General features: G+C 39.1%; 1 protein-coding gene across 1 annotated transcript; it reads right to left on the bottom strand.

The window, feature by feature from the left end:
* Nucleotides 1–410: 410 nt before the first annotated feature.
* On the bottom strand, nt 411–17,164 carry SS18L1 (SS18L1, nBAF chromatin remodeling complex subunit). Its single transcript, XM_026862066.1, has 11 exons — nt 16,964–17,164; nt 13,242–13,318; nt 12,394–12,478; nt 11,430–11,574; nt 8,286–8,483; nt 7,137–7,301; nt 6,168–6,269; nt 5,673–5,765; nt 4,263–4,382; nt 2,854–2,981; nt 411–2,649 (listed from the first exon to the last, which is right to left on the bottom strand). Exons 1-11 carry the CDS (start codon nt 17,030–17,032, stop codon nt 2,623–2,625), a joined length of 1,209 nt encoding a protein of 402 aa, XP_026717867.1. The 5' UTR covers nt 17,033–17,164; the 3' UTR covers nt 411–2,622.
* Between the last annotated feature and the right edge of the window lie 6 nt (nt 17,165–17,170).

A 17,170-nucleotide genomic window follows, 5' to 3' on the forward strand; every position in this document is an offset into this window, starting at 1 on the left:
ATGTGTATAAGAGACAGTCCCGGTGCTGGGGTCTCGTCCCCTCAGGGCCGCACCGGGCGTCCTGCCCGCTTCGGTCTTAACGGCGCTACAAGTCGTTGTCCTCGCAGCGAGCCTGGAGGGGGCTGAAAGAACCCACGCGTGGGGCTGGCGGCTGGCCTGGGGCCCTCCGGGGTGTCTCTGCCCCGGGCATCCCTGAGGTGAGCTGTTAACCGTGTACCTCCACTCTGCGCACACAGAGCGTTTGGTCGTTGAGTATCAAAGAATTTGAAAGCTGGGACAAGATTTTGTCATTTATAATTACCTACGAAATGTGCCAGAGAAACAGGGGAGAAGGTACTACTCAAAAGAATCTCCCTTCGTCTGTTGTTTCCATTCAAAACTCTGTGTCGTAAGAAAAGTACCACCAACTTCATTTTCAGATAATATTTAACCTAAACAATTTTCAAGCATTCTGTATTACAAAACAGAAAATGATACAATTAATGGAAGAAGTCGAAATGCTGGCATCACTTTTGTTTCCACATTAATACATAAAAATGGACAACACATTAAATAAACATTTTGTTATTAACAATTAGAAATATTAACACCAAAAATCATGTATAAATTAGGAAATAAATGTACAAACTATTTCCAAAGTGCTCTTTCAAATACATTATATACACAACATTCAAGAAGTTCTTAATGTAAGACATTTCAGATTGACGTAATGTTGCTTTTTCGTTTTAAGTGTTGTTCATATTCTCTCAAAAGTATTTCAGCACTTTCAAAAACCACATAAGAGGTGTACTTCCAAGCTGGCAAAGAGCAATATTGCATTCTTCTGGCTACCTGTAGTATTAATATATTGTAAAGAAAACAATCTTACTTCCTTTCTGTTCCTTGCTATTTGAGAGTACTTATTTGTATGAAAACACCAGCAGGAAAGATAAAAGAAATGAGGACTGACTAAAAAAATGTCTTCTATTTTATCAGTAATTAAAATTATTAATGTAGCAAGGGCAGTGCTTGGACAACATTTAATAGTAAACTCTTTAGTTGTCCAGTTAAAGACTTTCCTCTACAGGAAAAAAAAAAAAGGTAATGAATTGAGAGATCTTTTATTTCCTTTGTGGTCTTGTTTTTTCAAAATATAAAGTACTAGAACTCAAAATCCCATAAATACACCAGTTCAGACAAAGGAGGAAATCCTACAGAGGGTGTATTTACTCTAGATTGTAAATTTGCAGTTAATCTTGTATTAAAAAATGCTCATGGAGTATAGTCATCCAGCCTTTTGCCTCAGAGAAGTTCAGACATGGTACTTCATTCAGCACTTACATAAGCACTTTATAAGTGCTTTTTTTTCAACACTTTATAAGAACATATAAAACTGAGTAGAAGTGACTTACATTGTTCATACTGGCTTTTACATACCACTAGCTTTTATTTCTAAATTCTCCCTCTATAGGCATTCTCTCACTGGTTGACCCCATTAATAGTTCCCTTCTCTATATGCATAATATTGTTTCACAATTAAAGCTGAATTTGGTTGCTTATCTGCAATAAAGATGGATTTTTTTTTTTCTTCTGAACTATTTCTGTCAAGCTACAAGAGAAAAATAAAAGTGATGGTGAGCTGTAAGAACAATAGACCAAAACATCTGACAATATTTACGGTTACAATGCTGGAAAATCTGAGCAAGGCCAACAGAAGAATCGGAAATAAAGAAGGATGCCGGCCACCTGCTTGTGAAATTTGGCATGAAAATGTATATGTGAGTTATAAAATTTGGAGTAGTGTATTTAAGACTGGAGTTTTGCCAGATGTTTTTTCTCAGCTAAGCACAATATGAAGCAATATTGACTTCTAGTAGGCTGACACTGCAGACCTCAGAGCTCCCTCCTATTTTTCTTTCCACGACAGAAATACCTTCGTTTACATGGGTATATAAAAGGTGCCTCTAGTGATTAACGTTTCCATGAATATAGGTTTTGATCCTCTTTCCGTACCTTTTACAACAGAAATGTGCACTTATGCAGATTACTGAATTACAATACTTGGGTAGGTAGGTATTACAGAAGTTTCAGTTCATTTTATTTTTATCATATAGCATAGAACTGTCTTCACATAAGGAATGTATCCATCCCCTTATTCTTAAGAAGTAAAGAGCCATGGATTTCAGAGGCTGGCAGGTGATCTTCAATGCATTCAGTTAAAAAAAGATCAATAACCTACCACAGGATACCTCTCTGGACTGAGACATGACTGAATGGCTTTGTATTGAGCCAGACTGCAGAATAACCTGGCTGTTTTCCAGAACGGGGCACAACTGCGATCAAATGATCCTAAAGCTATTTAGAAACATCAAGAATGGGGCGAGGGGGGGTAAATGAAAAACTTCTGCATTGTATCAACATACAGTACTATACACAGCACCAAATATCAAACCATTAAAGCATTGTCTTGTTACCAGTAGTGCACTGCTTCATATCCAGCATGAAATGAACACTGTTCACATACAGACGCTGCTTTGTGCTAAGGGGTAACCAACATATTACAATTAATCAAAACTGCCTGTACATCCAGTTCAAAAGATGGAGATACTATTGAAATGAATCGGACACAGGATCGATTTTCTTTTATTGCTGGTAATTTCCATATTGTCCCTATAAAAAAGAGAAATAAAAATGTTGGAGAATAATATATCAGAGGTTCACAAACAGTAAGTTAGACAATTTCTTTTGCTCTATGAACTTTGAAAGACCCACAGAAGTGTCAGCAGTATGCCTGCACCAAATTATCAGACAGATTTATATGCGGAGCTAACAGCTAAATCTGCTTTGTCATAGCAAGAGATTTAGACAATTTACCTGCTCATAGCCGTAAGGCCTCTGTTGCTGAGCGGATGGGCCTGTCTGAGAAGCTCTGTAACTTCCATATTGCTGCCCCTGCCCCTGTTGGTAGCTGGAATACTGTGAAGAGGCTCCTTGTGCAGGACCTGAGAAGACAGTGAAATCCCTTACTAAGGCTTAATTTGCTAGGGGGAGTTCTTATGGCTAACATAATGTAAAACATGATGGTAACAAAGTAAGCTCTGTGAGTATGAACTCTGAGTAAATTTTGCTAGACCTCCCCTCTAGCTTTATACCAGAAAGTGTTAATACTAATAATGATCTAGTTGCAGCAGCATAAACGTCAGGTTTTTAACTTTGCTTTGATATGCTTTTAAGAGATCTGCCTCTCTGGAATGTGTATTGGCACAGCTCAATTACTATCTATATGCAAGCTACCTGGCCTTTATTTTAGTAACAACTGCACGTTTAACTTCCTATTTAATCTGGCTGTGCCACTGTAAACACTGCTGACCAGGCAGAACCTAAGAAATCTCTTGCACGTAGAGATACTTTTAAAAACCATGTAAATTAAACACACAACTGCATGGGAATATTGACTTCTTTTTATTTGGGACTGTATATTCTGTGTATAGACTGCTATGTGCACTTTTTAGCATTGGTGGATTTTTATGAAGAAGAACCTTTAAAAGAGCAGGCCAGATTTTAACATTGCAAACTGAATTTTGGATTTAATTTCACAGAATATGTCTGGTTTGAGTAGTCTAAATTATCTACTTGTACTGCAGAGTTAAGTGTTAATTTAATTCACTTTTTAGGCATGTAGGTTCTATTTCACGAGATCCTACATTTCTAAAATGGATTGATTTGCTGTTTATATTAAACTCAGATTCCTTTTATGGCAGCAGGGAGGTGTGCCACTGGTGACCTGAACGGTTCAAAAGCCCTGCGCCAGTGTTACCTCCATGTTCAAAGCACTTCCACTTTTTTCCTTTTGCCGCCGTCCCTCACCAAGGAATAAACCCCTATGATGCTGCAAGAAATCTAGGTGAGGGCGTAGTGATTCTCTGGACCTCTGGACTGTTGATGTTATTTTTTTCATGTCAGTTATTAACTGTGTAGAAGGCCTGAGAATCCTGGCAGTCACCTCCTGCCAACACTTACCAAGAAGTCAACATGAAGCAAAAGTGTATTTTCTAACTTTCAAAAGAGAGAGGGCTGCGGGATGTTAACAGTATGGAATGCAGTGCCATACTAATGTCTGTTTCCTCCCAGAATCCCTTTCCGTGCTAAGCTCTTTGGCTAATTTTGGCATGTGGATGTCCAAGGTTAATCAAGGAAGTAATTTACAGCATATTTTAGCTTAGGAATGGAGGCATCGGACAAAATATTGCAAATGCTTGACTGGTCAGTAACAGTTTTCTTACCATATCCTTGCTGTTGTCCTGGGTAACTTTGTTGATTTGGGTATTGCTGCTGGGAATATGTCTGCTGTTGTGCAGCTCCCTGTTGGTATCCTGCCTGCTGCTGGCTGTACTGAGAATTTCCTAGAGGGAAAAATGGAAATAGTTTGGTTATAGATGAGGCAGGTATTTCACTGCACATGTGAATCATAAGGAAAACAAAGGCATAAGGAGCCTTGGTCTGGAACTCATAGACAAGTACTTTTTTCAGAAACAGATGATTGCATTTTGCCAATCAGAATGTTTATTTCTTCAGTGATTTTTAATTCATGTGAACAGGAGGAAATTGTTTATTTATACACATCACTAAGCAAACAAACAAGCAACCTGTTCCCCAAAGGATTTTTTTTTACCCCCTAAGTGTTTCAGGATTAAAGCACAGAGTCACAAAGATAAGGGTGCCAGGGTAAATAGCTGCTTCCTCAAGAAGTCTGCCTGCTGTATTTCCTTCTAGATAATAATGCTCATTCATATATCCCAGAAAGACCACTTATCTAGTTGTTACTGGTATTTTTTGAAATACCTATGATGGAAATTCCATTTGCAGTATCCTGAAACAATAAAATGAACAGAGACTATACAGATGACATTGCTTTTCCTAAATGCCACTTCACTATATCATAATTAATATTTTGCAGTTAATACAGAATTCAGATATCTTAACAGTATTACTGAACTTACTGATGTACTACTGTTGAGATGTTTTTAGTGGTAGAATTGTAAACTCAGAGTATTGATGATTTTCAAAGATTAGTTTCATTTAACCCATTGTTTTTCACAATTTGTAAGGTGAATTAAGTAAGATTAAAAAAAAGTTGATCCTGGAATTAACCAGTAGGCTTTCTTACTTTAGAGAAATTTCCATTTACAGCTGCCAATTTTTTCCGGCTCTGAACCCCATTTCTAACTGCAGTTTACCTTTGTCAGCATAACCTTTTACTTTAATGCAATCATTGTTATTTGCATTATATAAAATGTTTGTTAAACAGTTTTGTAAGAGAGGAGGATACTTTCTCTTACTGCAAAAAAAGTTCAGTATCCATAGCTCTAATTCTGCCTGGCTCAGCTACAACCAAGAATCATTTTTCTAATGAATATGAGGCTACGCACAAGTTGTTAGTGATGCCCCAAGGCTGCACAGCATGACTGCCTCACAATACAGTTACTGACACAACACAAGGTCTGATACAGTCTTGGTGTAAAAAATGCTACACATAGCTTCATTCTATCTCCTGGACACTCCTTAAGTAGTAGCTAAGTAGCAGTTAGTGATGCAGAAACTGCAAGTCATCTTTTACATTTTCATAAGCATTTCATTATTATTTCAGGGCATTAGAGCTTTGGTTTACAAAGATTGCCAATATATTTTCCTACCTCCTTCATAATAGTGTTGTGTAGAGTCGTCAAATGACCTGTCATAGCTCTGCTCAGTATAGGATGACTGCTGATAGGCATAATCACCATGTCCTACAAGGAATTGCGAAGATTTATCAGGTAGTTGTTAATATAGCTAGAGATATATTGTTGAATGATATATTATGAAGCTGCTTATGCACAGAGATGAGGCTAAGAGGAAATACAGACCACTTAGACAGGAAGTCAAATACATGCAAGGAAAGTCACACCTATGGGTGAATCTCTTGCATTTACTAATCCAAACTTGGCTTTGTGCCCTTTTTTGAAGCAGTTTGGATAGCAGGATGCACTGATGCGTCTGTTTGTGTACCAGGCTCCCATGCCCTGGGATTAGAACTTTCTAGTATTTAAATTGAAAATGAATTGTGATGGGTTTGCCATGTCCTTGGATGGGGCAGTCAGGGTGGTTTACACGTTATCAGTATTACAGTGACTACAGCTCAGAGGAATTACCATCTGGATAGTATTGCTGATTCATAGGTTCTGATGAGCCTTGTCCATGACTGTACTGTTCACTGTAATATTCTTCCTGACCCATGTACTGCTGTGAGGAACCTGCAAGGCAAAGATGAGAGAGAGCAAACTGAGCCCCTGGACTCCGAAGGGATGGGTTTTTCTTATCTATTTTTTTTATGAAAACAGTGTTTACATCTGGACAAGTAAACAAGCTATGTATGTTGAGAGCAGTTTCAAAGATGTGCTGCTCACTAGAAAAAGGAAATAAATTTGTATTCTCAGAAGAAGCTGGTTGAAATTGAAATTATCCAACCATCAGTGACATGTCGTAAAACCACTCACTTCTGTGGCAATACCAAAAGTAATGGCTAAATTTCATCTACTAATCTGAGTTATTAAAGCGCACAGGAATGTATTCCATGCTCAAGAACACAGTCAGAATTAAATATATTTTAATTAATGTATTAATTTGTTTCTCAGCAAAATTCATTTTCTGTTAGAATCCATGTCGCAGCTTTATTACCTCTTAGAACTTTTTTCAGAGAGGTCTAAGAGCATGGTAGTTATCCTCTGGTGTTTTCCTTTCCTTGGCCTAATTTTTTTGTACTAGTTGCTGGCAAACTATATCTTCTTTGCAGAAATATGTTCCTTGTTAACTGTGCCATGTTACGGCTGATCCAATACCATTTGAAAGAATTGAAAAGATTCCCAGTGGCTTGAGTGAGCTGTATATCAAATTGTTCCTTTTTTCTTTAGAGATATATGATCCCTTTTAGACAGAACTATGTTTTTAAACACCTGAAATAATAGATAAATCTTGAAAATAGATAGTTCATCTGATTGTCATGATACTTCCACCATTCAAGATATTCTGTGTTCCCGGATGGGATTCCCTGTTCATACATGTGATTTGGAAATTTTATTGACTTACCTACCCCACCATCAGTCTAATAATAATAATTTTACCTTGCTGTGAAGCTCTGTAAGGGCCCATCGGTCGCTGACCCATCATGCTGTTGCCTTGGTTGCTCTGACTCATCATGGCAATGGAGGACTGCCCCTGGTAATGCTGGCTCCCTCCTTGTGCCGAGTTGTAATGTGATGTTGCTGCTTGCTGGTGCATCATGGAAACTACAATGTACATGGAAAATACAGTTTTCTAAAAAGGATGTGACAGTTCTCTCCCTAGTCTCTTCGGAAGCAAGTTAAAACCTTCAACTAACATGCATCCTGATAATTCTGTGAATTTTCCACAGGGGGAGATGTTTTCCTACTGCATGTATTTAACTCCTCTGCACTGTAATCCAGCAAGGATGTTATTACATGGTCAGTTCTTGCCATTTGCTTCAGTCAGATATTTAAAAATACATCTAGCCTTGATTATTGTTACTTTATTTAAAAGCATGTGATCATTATTACAGTAGGATTAAAGAAAGAACTGATGCTTGTTCCTCTCTGCCTCCTGACTAGTTCATTGCTGCATTTCTTTTCTAATCAACCCTTTCTTCTACTTCCTTCTGACTATATACCTGATAATTACACAGTTTAAATAAAGTGACATTCTAGGATTTATTTGATCCCTACATTTCATCATGATGGAAAGAATTCTTAAGCACTGGACATCCCATTCAATACTAAGCAGCAAATATTTTTACAAATTAAGAGATTAATTCTGAGTTGTCTGCTATTTTCTCTATGCCCAGCAAGCAGTGTGAAGTATCAATAAAATAAGAAAAATGGGGTAGTAATGTACAAACGGTAAATGTGTAATACTCTTTGGCAGGCTCCTTCAGCTAGGATAAAGGTGCTTCTCAGATCCCTCCCACAGTTGTGGGATTTGCTGCCAGGCAGTGCTACTGCACTTTTAGCTTACCCTCTCTTCCCCAACTCAGTGCTAACCCTAACAAGTCGGTGTAAGTCAAAGCAAGTCTGAAACTGGTCTGACTTACACTGGTGCCTGGCACCGTGAAATTCAGAGATGTCTTAAAGCTGTCTTTTCCTCTTGTATGTTTGTCTCTGTCTACAGAAAATATTTACAGAACAAACTCATGTGTGGTAAACCTCTGAGGTCACTGAAAAGTCAAACTGGCCCAGAAGGAGGAAGAGGGAGTTTACCTGGATTAGACTGCATGTTGATGTTTGTTCGAGAGACATAATTGCCTATTGACCCCTGGCCTTGCATTGGCACATTCTGAGATGCAGGCACTGTATGGCTATAACCAGGCCCAGTTCCATGACTGCTGACAGTCATACTCAGAGAGGTCGTGGGCATAGTGTTCTGGCCTGACTGCTGCATAGACACGTGATTAGGACCTAGAAAAATTAAAGAGAGCAACAAGAAAATCTGTGCTATTATTGGCAACGTACAGTGAGCATGAAAGCCCTCGCGGCCTTTCTAAAATACCTTATGATAAGGCAAAACAAAACAAAAAAAGTCTTCATTATTAAAATTCCCTGTTATCTACAGACAAATTAAAACTGCCTACTGCACAATTAGAGTGATCCTCCTCTTTCTGGCAGCCAAATCCAGGCTGTACAGAATTGCAGACGGGAAGAACAAAACCAGCAGCAATGCCCTACAAGCAGTTCCTCACAGGCAGCAGAATGAACAAATGCCGGTAATTTCAGATACTTCAGAAAATATATGGACTCTGGAAACATCCCAGCCTTCTGAAATTTGTCCTGTCCTTCCTGCTGCCCTGCTGTTGAGTCCTCTTCCCCTTTCACACAGATGGTGACAATGGTAAGACACAGTAGTGGCCAAGAAACACTTTGCACATTGGTGCATCCATTTGGTTCCTCTACAGCCAACTAACCTTCTTAGCTGGGGCTTATCAAGCACCGAGGAGCCCCCTCCTCAGAGGACAAGCCTGTGTCTTCCTTTCCTGAAGTTTGACTGAAAGTACCTCAGACTTTCGGAGACAAATTATCCAAGTTAACATCGTACTCGCTGTTGTTACAGTACTCCCTTGCCGACAACACTGAATGTAATCATCAGACTGCTCCAATTATCTCCTGGGTTTGTATCATCCCACCTACCTGGCAGTATGCTTATTTTTTAAAAATTCTGTTGCTGTTGGGTAACTAAAATTAGGGAGAATCTAGTTCTTATTTTTTGTTATTTTTTGTTGTAAATACTTTTATGAATGAGTTTTGGAAAGTTCTTTTCATTGTGTATTGTTACTATCTAAACTGTGACAGTGTGTATTGTTGTCTGTCTAAATCCAGCTGTATTGTTGTCAATCTAAATTATTTTAGGTAGAATGGAAGACATGCAGAATCCCCAGAACAGACAGAATTATGTTGTAGTGTTTAGATAACGATATTTTAATTCACAGTTATTAAGTGTATCTACAGCCTCAGAAAAATGTGTCTAATTCTCTTAGTACAAACCTCATTAATTACTCTTTATGGTATTTATAGACATCAAAATGAGAAAATTTGCTGTAGTTTGTTATATTTTCCTCTGATGGAGAGATGCAAGGAGCATTTTTAGGAAGAGGTAGAACCAGCTCTACTGAAATCAGTGGAGCCAGGTCAATATATGGCTACAGAGATCTAGCCCTGTGTTTTAATTCAGTTTCTGTACGTTTTGTAAAGCTGATGCTTCAACTTGTGCAACGCAAGGCCAAATGGTGCTTGAATGGAGCTAGCAATTGCTTTGAGTGAGGGATGGAGTGAAGCAAGTGTTGGTACACCTCATCCTATTTGCATGGAAAAACTTAAGAGAATCTTGGCCTTTTTTAAAGAAAAAAAAAAGGTTTGGCTAATGTGTAAGGGAAAATATGAAAGCAGGACAAAAAGTGTTTAAATAAAAACACTAAAACAATAAGATCAATATAAAGCACTGAACCTCTTTCATACTTTCATGAATCTAAGGCAGTTGGGTTTTTCTTTGAAAGGCCTCGTTCATGATTTCTGAACAGTTAAAATCCTCAGTTGGGCCCGATTCTGTCGGAAGGCAGCTGAGTTTCACTGGTTGGTTTACTGAATCTAATGTGTTTGCCTGCAGGGCTGCAGCATGAATCACTTGTGAATGGCGGATTACTAGAAATCTCAGCGGGTTGGTTTTTAGCTTGTCCCCATCAACAGAATTATCATTACAATTGGTCTACCTGCCACTAGGCAGTCACCACGGATGTAGGGAATTACCTAGTTACCCTCCAGTCTTCAGGACTGCCAGCCTGGTTCTTTCAATCAGCACTGAATTACTATGAAGAACTGGAGAGTGGGGGGCAAATAAAAAAAAGCCAGCAACAGTAACAGTGGAAATGTAGATTCTTAGTAACACGAAACAATGTTTTGACTGACTTATAATACTTATACTAGGTAATAAATCTCTCAAAAAGAAAGACCAGATAAATTTAGTAAGTTCACTTTACAAGCTGTAACTGTTTAAAGCAGGTACCTCATCCATCAATTTAAAAGGTACTATCAGCTTGACCACAAATGGATTTTTAAGAAGTCAGAAGTAATTTCATGGCTTGCATCTGCTCTTGAGTCCCCCTGCCAAGGCCTATGATTTTGCAGTCAGATATTTCTGTTTATAGAAACCATTTTCTCTCTCTGTCACTCTGGGAAAGACCCACATAAACAAGAACTGACTAAATAACTATGAACTACAAAATAAACAGATCATTCATACTATAAAATGCACAGAATAAAAAAAATAAATATTTGTCTTTCAATTAGTTTCTTTTAGTTGCATGAACAAAACCAAATAGACAAAGTGTATTATCTTATTCATATGAAATGTCTGTGCAAACTCTTTGGCTGTGTAGTACTATCTCTGCAGGCTTCTGTAGAAGACAAAGACTGATGTAACATCAAATTATTTTTAAGAAGGCATGTACCCTGGAAGTTCTTTGCAATCTAAAGGCTTGGTTGTGCATTTAGTCATGCAAAGAGTTCCACTTTACCCTGGCCAACACCACCACTTTCAAGAGAAAAATATCACAATATAAAATTTTTCTTATGAAAAACTTGGATGCATCTTTACTTGGTGATTTTCATTATGCATTTTTTTTTAAAATGTTTTTAATTTCCCCTATAGAAATACTAAGCAGATCGGAGTCCTTGCAGAAGCCAACATCATTCCTGACTGTAGCCATTTTGTGATGATTTCAGCATGTGCCTGAAATCCCCATATGCCTGAAAGGTGAGTTAGGAGAGGTCTTTTACAGCTCTGTAAGTATATTCTGCATTAATGATTTTGTTGCCAAGCAACAGCAAAGCAGCACAAAGGGGACCGAAGCTCACCATTGCTAATCTGACTCTGCATGAGGGAGGAAGGAGGAAGGCCTGTCCCAATTGCATCGCTGAGATTGCTCTGTGAATGGAGAGATTGGTTGGATGCACTCTGAGTCATTGCTCCTGGGCCCAAGTTTATGTTTTGCGTTGGTGGCTGCAAATAACAAGGAGGAGAAGCAAATTTTTGGTTAGGTTCTTAATTAGAAAAATAATAACCCCCAAATTAGCCTATGACTAAAAACTGCCTCAACTAAATATGTGCTTCCTTCACTTTTGAGGCTTGCTTGCGTAAACCTTTCTTCATTAGACTACTGTGTGTGAATGACATTCAGCACGATACAGAGACGCCAGCAGGCAGCACAGTGAAGATCTTAAAATTGTGCTTATAATAGAGTCTGGCTTCAGTGCCTATTCTTCTGCACTGACATGAATTTCATATTGTGCTGCTCAGAACACAACTGCTGAGGGGATACGCGTTAGCAAAGACGATACAGAAGTGTGTTGACAAACTGACCTTTGGCAAGCATAAAGCTATGCTGTAGTTTGTTTTATGTGTGATACCTCCAAAATCAATCCATTTAGCAAGAATAACACAATCTTTGAAGACAAACCAATGCCCAAATGCTGAATTAGATTATGAAAGTCTCATTTTTTTCCTGAGTAAAGAATACAGTAACAGTAGGTAAGTGTAATGCATCTGTAACAAATGGAGCCTGTTCGGATCTGTACTACTGCACCATTTACAGTATACAGAACCTGAGCTACCAAGAGAGATTAATACAATGTCCCAAAGAATGTGTTTTAAACACAGTAAAAGTAACTTCTGATTTGTTTAGTGGTCTACTTGACCACCTCAAAACTTTTAGCTGGAAAAAATACTAAAAAATGGTTTATTGACAGTGATCAGTAATGGAAACAAAGAACATTCCCCTCTGGCCTAGAAAATGTATCTGATGGTAGCACTGGTACTTACAGCAGGAAGCAAGGACTGCATATTCTGGTTAGAATCTGCTATTGTTGCCAAGTAAACCAGGTTTCTGTGCAAGATTTGTTGGTATCTACAGAATAAGGAGTAAAGCTTATTTGGAAAGGGTTAACAGTACAGAAAATTCCAAACCTTTATCTTTGGGTTTTCTTCCATTTACAAATGATTAGTTAAATTACATTAGCCCACTTTTCATCTGTCATAATAAATAGCAATAGCAATGACCTGTCATGCTTTTCATCAAGGATCAGTGTGTCCAATACCTCTTTTACAAATGGCTAAACTTGACTTCTTTAGCAAAGGTAGCTTTTGTAGACCGTTTTTTTGGAAGTACACCTTTCTGCATTTGGCCCCATAACTTGACCTTTCATGGGGCAGACTGGCTATTCCTCCTGACGGAGATTTAACCCATAAAGTTTATAAATGCCTTTTGCTTTCAAGACTAGTAAGAGTAAGCAGTGACACAAACTGGTATGTCTACATGCATATGGTTTTAGCCATAGACAACCACACTGCTGATCCTTAACATTTAATTGCTTTCTGATGAAAATGTGTTAACTCTGTACCTGATTCTACTTGTATTTAATGAATCTGCATAGAACATGTGGTCCATTAACCAAAATAGTTTATGATTATTGTAAATAAATGATCTATTAGAAATATTGTAAATACTCAAATACTTTGGTAAAAAAAAGAACAATATACATGTCTTAATACAAGTGAATCTAAAAAAAACATAGTCCAAGTATTTTCTCAGTGATCAGAGATACATAGTACTGTTCTTGAGAAAAAGTACACCCAAATTTCTAACATACTCCAAAACTCATAATACTCACTGAGTACATTCTGCAGTTTTCCCCTTGCTCTGATAATCCATAATACATTGTATTAGGTGGTGATTTTCATCTAGCATCTGCATAAAAGAAATACCATCAAAACCCATTACTATGAGAAATGTATTCAAGTCCTGTGGTTTTGTGATACTCCATGTTCACCCTTCTTGGCAGTGGGTGGTGTTTTGTGCAGTTTTGTTGCCTTGGGATATTACAAAGTACTTCCACGTGTTTTTATTGAGACACAGGATTGTCCTTTTCAAATCATGCGTTTATGAACAGTTATCTTTAAAGGAGTTAGTGAAACACCCAACACAAGAATTAATAGACTTAGCTTTTTTTGCTCCTTAAGTGGCAGAGGGATATTCACGCTGAAGAAGGAAAACACTTTCTCTATGAAATACTTCTGCCTCATACTAAAATACCACCCAACCCTTTCCAAAACTTCAGATTTTACTAACATGCCTACTTCCGGATAAGAAACATCCTTTCAAACAATTTAAACCTACTAGTTTTCCCACACAGGACTAGTGTGTGCAGGCTACTGAACTTGATGAAGTATAGAATCTCATCACTGGGTCTATTGAACCCACATTTAAGAGAACTATATCTCAATCTGTTCTTTGTGGTAGTTCAGTTCTAACGCAGGGAGAACTTAAAATGAAAACACAGAGTGATTACATATCGACTAATTTATGTGTATCAGTGGCTGCTCGCTTAGCTTCATTCAGTAGATTCCACTGACTGACTTGTTCCACGAAGATCAGAGCTGCTGACCACTGACTTTTATTTAATGAACCTGTAATACAATTAAAAGCTTAAAATATCCTTTGGTGTGCTTTAAAATTTCAAATACGATGGTTTGTCTCTTTCCCCCGGCTTTCTTGTGAATGTGGCAAGCTTTCTGCAAGTGAATGAACAGAAAAATAACAGTATTTACAAATTTAGATTTGCTTCTGACAAAACTACACTATAGTTTGTAGGTACCGCTGCTATTAAGTGCTTGCAATATTGGGCCTTTGAACTACTGTGTCATCAGGATGGAAGAACTTCTGAGGAAAGAATAGCATGTTTTCACGAGTTAAATGTGAATTAATCCATGCAGGTATCTGTTCTGAACAGCTTCTTGACCCATTCAGATGCAAAGGGATAGATTATAAGAAAATGAGCAGAAGCATCTTTTTGATGCACGTACAATCCCTCCCTTAGAGGACTCAGCTTGTCCTGCTTCCTGCTTGTAATTTCCAAGTTGGTCCTAACTTTGCCGGACGCCCTCGTCCACGAAGGCTCCAGGTGCTGGAACCTGCAGGGATCCCCCGTGGCTCAAGTCAGCGCGGGTGTGGGGAGCAGCGGCGCTGCCGTGGCCACCGGGGGGTCGGGTCGGCCAGCTGCTCCCTCGGATGCTGACAGGGACCGGCAGAACTGTGTCAGTCAGGAATCCACGTTCCTCCTGCATGCGTGCCCATGCTCACATGGCAACCCGGGTGCAGCATGTAATTTTAAGAGAAAATACTCCTGCCTGATTCACAGTGCAGCTCTTTGTTTCATGCTCTCATTGTCGTACTGAATTTTCACCTGTGTCAGTGGAAATTCTGTACGTAGAATTAGCAAAGAATATAAACCTGTCCTTTTCAGCTTCCACAACAGGTATTGCTAACATTTTCACATTCAGTTAAGATACATATTCAACAGCAGGAGTCCAATCAACATTCATTACAGGTATCTTCATCAGAAAAAGGCTATGCTTCTACAATTAGCTGAAGAACATTTTGCTTACTGAAAAAGGAATCGGGAGTAGCTCTTTCCCTAACTTAATAGAAGAGAACTGAGTTCTGATCTTCATTACACAGAAGAAACTGAAGTTTGCTGCCCTGCAAATGCGATTTGATGAACTGTTTTAAAGCACCACCATCGCTGCTCTACTGCCAAAAGCTCCAACTTCCTCCATGTGAAATCTATTTTAGGAATAGTTGGTGCTGGAATAATAACAGCTCTGAAAGACTGTCAAAATTGAGTTAATAAATGAAAGTAGGCAGCTTATATATCGCAAAATGCAAATAAGAATATTTTTCAATTAAATTGGTATGTGTTCTAAAAATCTCACTTTAATGAGGATTTTTTTTGAGTTCGTAGCCCAGCTCCTTCTCCCCCTGCCCCGTTTCCATACTTGACTATAAAGCCCATCCAGTCACTGTGCCTGCAAGTCTCTTCCTCAGCATCACCACTGGTCAATAAGAAAATCTCTGCCAACAGCCCAACATGGATGAACGGTCCTGAAGTAACGTGCCAGCAAATGTACCTGAGATGGGAAATGTTCTTACACATCATTTGTAAAGCAATAACATTTCGAAGCTTCCATTAAAGTTTATGAACATGCAAAAAAAAGGAAAGAGGTTGAAAATCAAACTGAAGCCACTTTGGCCACCCTTTGTGGCTACAGCCATGGTTTTAAGTACAAACTGATTTATGAAATTCTGTCCCAATTCCAAGCAATCTGGAGGTTAGAGAAAACCTCATCCACCGAGTCTGAAATATTTTAGTATTTAAAATGAATCGGTTCATAATACAACATGTGCTGCAAGAGCTACACGAAATGGGATTGGTTGCCAGTCCCCTAAGATTCAAGTCATCTCTTCAGTCATCTCTTGTGGCAGTTTGTTCTGCCTTAACCTCTGCTCTGTCCCAGTTTTCCTCTGAGGTGTTGTTTTGTTTTTTTTTTTTCCCTAGAAGTCATAAATTGGCAGCAGATAACGGTTTGGCTGCAATAGCCGCTGATGATCGTTTAATTGCTGTGCTAGCAATGGCACCTCTTCACTGGCCACTATTTAGGAGTCCACCACACAGCACAGACACACCTCGCCTCCACCGCGCCACACAACTCCGCATAAACTAAATACCTACGCAGCGGAGAACACGCAAAAAAACGTGGTAGAAGTACAAATGACAAGTAGCGGTCAACGTAAAAGCATGCATGTTCTTTATTGACATTTCCAGCCTCTCCCTTGCTGAAGGGGGAAGGGGTGTCGGGCGTGTGGGCACAGTCCCTGCTGTCAATCCTGCGAAATAGGCAACAATAACTTCCCAACCGGGAGCCCTCTGCTTTGGCCTCTGCATGAGACCCATACGGAGATCTTCTCTCCAGAGAAAATCTCGCAAAACCTTTGTTCGTCATTAAACATCAATCAGCACATCACAAATAATAATAGTAATAGTATACGAAAAATCCCAGTGATTGGTGCTCCCTCTGTCTTCTGAGAGATTAAAATTCTGCATCCAAATACAAAAGAAAACCCTTGCAAATTCAGTATTTTATTTTTGCCGTTGGTAGGTTTTTTGGTTTGCTTTTTTTTTTTTGGGGGGGGGGAGGACAGAAGCTGACATACCATCAGAAACGAATCATATATTTGCAGATTTTACTGCCTTTTCCCATTGTATCACTGGCAGCTTTTTTCCCCTCTGCGAGCAGCAGGGATAACGTGCCATCCCAATTTTATTCCCTAGGTCCTTCTCTCGCTCTCTCTTCGCAGTGATCTGAACACCTTTGCTTTGTTCCACCTCCTCCTCCTCCTCCTTCCCCCACCTCTCTCTCCAGCTGTCCATCTCCGCAGTCCTCGCAAATTCACTCGTTTTCCTGATCGCCCTAGAAATAAGCCTCCTTCCTCAGCCACAGGAGCATGGACGGAATAAATGTCTAAAATTGTCTGTAGAAAAGCATGCTTTTTTACCTTCTGGATAGTTTGCTGGGTGACCTCCCCTTTGCCTCTTGGGCGAGCAGAAGCAAAGGCAACCGACATGGTGGGGTTTTTTTACGGGTCTATAATATATCGGTCCCAGGCTCTAATAATATTGTTATTATCTGGCCGCTATTGCCGTGCAAAGATTCTCCGCAGTGCATGGGGAGGGGGGCCGGCGCAGATGGTACGATCTGCGCC

Source organism: Athene cunicularia, assembly GCF_003259725.1.
Source record: "Athene cunicularia isolate RWA chromosome 20 unlocalized genomic scaffold, athCun1 chr20_part1, whole genome shotgun sequence".
Taxonomy (NCBI): Eukaryota; Metazoa; Chordata; class Aves; order Strigiformes; family Strigidae; genus Athene; species Athene cunicularia.

Coding starts and splice junctions, on each gene's coding strand:
- SS18L1 (XM_026862066.1), bottom strand. CDS start 17,032: ATGTCGGTTGCCTTTGCTTCTGCTCGCCCAAGAGGCAAAGGGGAGGTC. Junction 8,484..11,429: donor GCAGAGTCAGATTAGCAATG/GTGAGCTTCGGT, acceptor TAATTTTTCTAG/GTCCTAATCACGTGTCTATG. Junction 7,302..8,285: donor CAACATGCAGTCTAATCCAG/GTAAACTCCCTC, acceptor TGTACATTGTAG/TTTCCATGATGCACCAGCAA.